Here is a 4,870-nt window from a genome sequence, read left to right as displayed (position 1 = left end):
TTAATATAATAAATAAATAATAAAAAATATTTTCATAAAAATAAAATTATTTTTTATTAAAAACGTTTTCTTATGCAAGATATTTTTGGAAAAAACAAAAGCAACCTTATTTAACTTTCTCGTCAAGTCTTCAGAATCCAAGGACCATTAAGGCAGTAACCATGGTTTTACCTAAATCATAGTTCAAAATATACATTATATTTTTTTTCTTCCTGCCACCGTACATTTTCTTTTTCTATTTATAGGGTACGGAGCCTAGCTCCTCTTTTGTCATTAAGCAACTCCTTCCCTCTTTCCTGCTTAGTTGGTACGGAGCCTAGCTCCTCTTTTGTCATTAAGCAACTCCTTCCCTCTTTCCTGCTTAGTTTGTCTTTGTTTCAATGGCTGCTTCTAATGTCTTCTCATATTCCTCTTCCTCCTCCAAACCTAGATGGAATCATGATGTGTTTTTGAGTTTTAGAGGTGAGGACACTCGTAAAAACTTCACTGATCATCTCTATACTTCTCTAATCAATGCAGGAATATCCACATTTAGAGATAATGACATTTCTCGAGGAGAAAATATCTCCTTGGAACTCCTTAAAGCAATTCATGAATCAAGAATTTCTATTATAGTCTTTTCTAAAGGCTACGCTTCTTCTCGGTGGTGTCTTGCTGAACTTACAGAGATTATTAAGTGTAAAAATATGATAGGTCAGATCGTAATTCCCATATTCTATGATGTTGATCCCTCAGACGTGCGAAAACAAACCGGTAGTTTTGGAGAAGCTTTTGATAGATATAAAGAATTTAAGGAAGAAATAGACAAATTGAAGGAATGGAGAGGAGCACTTATGGAAGCAGCAGAGCTAGACGGATGGGACCTCCAAAATGTCGCAAATGGGTATTTCTCTCTAAACTTTATAATTAAAATATCTTAATTATATTTAACTTTAAAATAATTTTTTGTACTATTTAATTCATCAAGTATTTGCCTGGCATTATCATTTAATTATCACACGGTAATTAAGTAGGAGCCGATTTTAGGAAGTCAACGAGTGTCCAATTTTCCTCTTGTACGGTAAGGCATATGCTTATGCCTTCTTATCAACAACTTTTACTGTGAGTGAACAGGTATGAATCAAACTTTATTCAGAAGGTAGTGGAGGATGTTTTGAGGAAATTGAATTGCAACTACCTGAATCTTGCCAAACACCCAGTAGGAATTGATTCACGAGTCAAAGAAGTGATTTTCTTGCTGAGTCTTGATGCAAGCAATGTCAACATTGTGGGCATCCGTGGGATGGGAGGAATCGGTAAGACTACCATAGCAAAAGCTGTATTTAACCAACTTTGTCATGGATTCCAAGGCAGCTGCAGTTTTCTTTCCAATGTCAGAGAAGTCTCAGAACAGCCTAATGGTTTAGTTCAATTACAAAAACAACTACTTCATGATACATTGAAATTAAGAAATTTCAAGAATTTAAGTAGTATTGACAGTGGCATCCACTTAATCAAAGAAAGACTTCGTTACAGAAGAGTTTTTGTTGTTCTTGATGATCTGGATCAAATGAAACAAGTGGATGCGTTGGTGGGAGACCGAAATTGGTTTGGCCCAGGAAGTCGAATCATCATTACAACGAGAAATGCTCATTTGCTAGATCAACTCGAAGTGGCCTTACAGTATGAGGTCAGAGAACTGAATCATGAAGAGTCCCTTGAGCTTTTCAGCTGGCATGCCTTCAAGCAAATACATCCATCAAATGAATATGTGAAGATTTCAAATGAAGTGGTGGATTATGTTGGAGGACTCCCAATAGCCCTTGAAGTTTTAGGTTCTTATTTGTGTAAAAGAAGCATACCTGAATGGAGAAGTGCGGTGGAGAAATTAAGAAAAATTCCTCACCAACAAATTCAGAAAAAGCTTAGAATAAGTTTTGATGCATTGGATGATGATAAAACAAAGGATATATTTCTTGATATTGCTTGCTTCTTTGCTGGTGTAGATAAAGATCATGTAGCTAAAATACTGGATGGATGCGGTCTCTTTCCAGAAATTGGTATTCGTGTTCTCATCCAAAGGTCTCTAGTGAAAATTGATTGTTGGAATAGGTTGGTGATGCATGATCTATTACGGGATATGGGAAGGGAGATTGTCCGAGTAGCATCACCAAACCATCCTGGGAAACGCAGCAGACTTTGGTTTCATGAGGATGTTTTGGAAGTCCTCAAAAAGCACATGGTAAATTAACAAACTCAATTTTTATAATAGGTTAGCTGTATATGCAAATGTCCATTCTCTAATCCCAATCTGGGATTTGAACTTTGTCATTGCACTAGTGTATACTGTAGTTTTCTAATGATCCTATTTTGTTGGTTTTTAGGGGACGGATGTTGTTGAGGGTCTCATGCTTGATGCACGTGCTTCAAAAGATGTATTTCTGAGCACAGAGTCATTTACAAGGATGAATCATTTGAGATTGCTCCAAATCAATGCTGTCCATCTTACGGGAAGACAAGAAAATCTTTTCCAGGAGTTGAGATGGCTTTGTTGGCAAGAATGCCCTCTGAAATCTATACCGCGTAGGTTACAACTAGACAATTTAGTTGTTCTTGAAATGCAGTTCAGCAACATCAGAGAAATCTGGAAGGGGATCAAAGTATGTATAATCCGATAAGCCTTTGTTTTTCTAGCTAAGTTCAAATCGTTCTAGGTACATGTATTTCGTTTTTCCATGTTGCTTTCACCTCTTCATTTTCTCAATCTGTGGCAATGTAGGTTCTCAAGAAATTGCAGATTCTTGATCTCAGACACTGTGTGCACCTTGCTAAAACACCAAACTTCTCAGGACTCATCGGTCTGGAGAGATTAATTCTTGAAGGCTGCACAAGTTTAGTTGAGGTCCACCAATCTATTGGATGTTTGAAGAAACTTGTTTTCTTGAACATGGAGGGCTGCAAAAGCCTAAAGAATCTTCCCGAAAGCATTTGTTACTTGAAAGCTCTTGAAACTCTCAACATTTCTGGCTGCTCAAAACTTGACAGATTGCCAGAGAGCCTGGGTAGCATGGAAGCCTTAACTAAGCTTCTAGTCGAGGGAACAGCCATTAAGCAGCTCCCATCTTCAATTGGACATCTGAAAAACCTTACAACATTATTGTTCCGTGGATCGAAAGATGTCTCACAGTCTGTCTCTTGGTTATCACAACTTGCATCATGTTTTTTGTCCAGAAGTGCAAACTCAAAAGTTTTGCTGCCAGCTTCCTTGGTTGGGTTGACCTCATTGACGCAGCTATTTCTTCATAACTGTAGTTTATTTGAGGATGTAGTTCCCATTGACCTTGGGAGATTATCATCGCTCAAACATCTGGATTTGGAAGGAAACGATTTTTTTAATCTTCCCACTGGTATTCGATATCTTCCTAAGCTTGTTGTACTGGTGCTGACTTCATGTAGAAATCTCAAATCAATCTCAGAGCTTCCATCAAGCTTAAAGTTTTTGTGGGCGTCAAACTGCGCATCACTCGAAAGAATATCACTTAAATCAAATGGATTCCTGCGGATGATGTTTCTGTCTAATAGCACAAAACTAGTAGAGATTCAGGGATTGGAAGATATGGAGCAAGCAATTGCCATTGAAATGCCATCAGGAAGGAACAGTTATGCAAATGATTTTAGGAAATTTCTTTGTCAGGTTCCCTCTCTCTCTCACTCACACACACACACACACACTCTCAAGCAGAGGTTATGTACCTATATTTAATTGAATAACTTTTCATTGAAACAGGCACTATCCCAGGGTAAGCCTCAAGCCATTTGTCTCCAAAGCAGAGAGTTACCCATGTGGTTAAGCTATCGAGGAGAGGGATCTTCGTTGTCATTTCGTGTACCCACAGTTTCAGAAGGAAACACTGAGGGTCTTATTTTGTGGATTGTTTGTGCAATAAATGACACAACTGCTAATGTAGTTGTCACAACCACATGCAAGAGCAATAGTTCCACGACATGGGAGATGGCATCTGACTTCAGTCTTGTTGGAGCTTGTGATGATCATTCTTTGTTGACGTATTTACCATTTCAATCTGCAATTGAAAGCGGAGAAGAATTGGAAATTACAGTTCAGGCTGGCGCTAACAACATGGTTAAAAACAGTGGTGTCTCTCTGATCTATTCAAATGGCCTTTTTTGGTTTGAGAAAAGGATTGAAGTGTCAAATTCTCCACAAGAAATTTGTTGTTTTGACAAAAGAAATTGCAAGATGCCCAATATGCAACTGCATGATTACTTATGGTATAGACCGTAGGGGTAAACTAACAAAATTAGTATTGTTAACAAAATTAGTATTGTTATTTTTACGCGGTAGAGTCGTGAGAAATTCAGAAAATATAATGAAGTTAGGATTTGAGAATTTCGAGTGATTATATTTTAAATTTTTTCATTATAATTGAATCTTTTCTCTTGTATTGTCCATGAACATAAATCTTACGATCGATCCACATAAATTTTATATTATTTTTCTCTTTCTTTTTTTTTTTTATATTGTGTGATTATATAATTATGTATACTTTAAATTTAATTATAACTTAAATTTATTTTCTGTTTCGTCCGCGCTTTGCTTTCAATGGATTAAAGCTATAGATACATAACATAAAGAATTGAAAAATTATTTAGTGAATTCTCTCTCACATTTATATAGAGCTTATTATTCATATTTGAAAGATGACTTTAATTATATATGAATATATGGTTATTTTCTATATACACGATGTATTTATTTTTTAATCTGTTTTTCTAATAATATTTAAAATAACATTTAAAAAAATAATAAATTTAAATGACAACTTTAAACTTACTTTTAATAGTTTTCCATTTTTTACATCATCACATCAAT

The 4,870-nt window shown here is 35.9% G+C and overlaps 1 protein-coding gene across 2 annotated transcripts; it reads left to right on the top strand.

Annotated features, from left to right (window-relative positions):
• Window positions 1–251: 251 nt before the first annotated feature.
• On the top strand, window positions 252–4,472 carry LOC110663162 (disease resistance protein RPV1-like). 2 transcript variants are annotated; one of them, XM_058148167.1, is made up of 5 exons: window positions 252–883; window positions 1,114–2,221; window positions 2,364–2,639; window positions 2,759–3,673; window positions 3,767–4,472. In XM_058148167.1, the coding sequence occupies exons 1-5, from the start codon at window positions 381–383 to the stop codon at window positions 4,280–4,282; spliced, it is 3,318 nt and encodes a 1,105-aa protein (XP_058004150.1). In that variant the 5' UTR covers window positions 252–380; the 3' UTR covers window positions 4,283–4,472. The 2 variants fall into 2 exon arrangements, with proteins under 2 accessions (XP_058004150.1, XP_058004151.1); XM_058148168.1 differs by having other exon boundaries at window positions 2,759–3,638; window positions 3,767–3,917.
• Window positions 4,473–4,870: the final 398 nt, after the last annotated feature.

Source organism: Hevea brasiliensis, chromosome 6 (genome assembly GCF_030052815.1).
Source record: "Hevea brasiliensis isolate MT/VB/25A 57/8 chromosome 6, ASM3005281v1, whole genome shotgun sequence".
NCBI lineage: Eukaryota > Viridiplantae > Streptophyta > Magnoliopsida > Malpighiales > Euphorbiaceae > Hevea > Hevea brasiliensis.
This window is presented reverse-complemented; position numbering and strand designations above follow the sequence as displayed.

What these genes read in the sequence shown, in the direction of transcription:
- LOC110663162 (XM_058148167.1), top strand. Translation starts at nt 381, where the DNA reads ATGGCTGCTTCTAATGTCTTCTCATATTCCTCTTCCTCCTCCAAACCT. An exon ending in CTCCAAAATGTCGCAAATGG is followed by an intron (nt 884 to 1,113) that starts GTATTTCTCTCT and finishes GTGAGTGAACAG; the next exon opens with GTATGAATCAAACTTTATTC. An exon ending in TTAGGAAATTTCTTTGTCAG is followed by an intron (nt 3,674 to 3,766) that starts GTTCCCTCTCTC and finishes TCATTGAAACAG; the next exon opens with GCACTATCCCAGGGTAAGCC.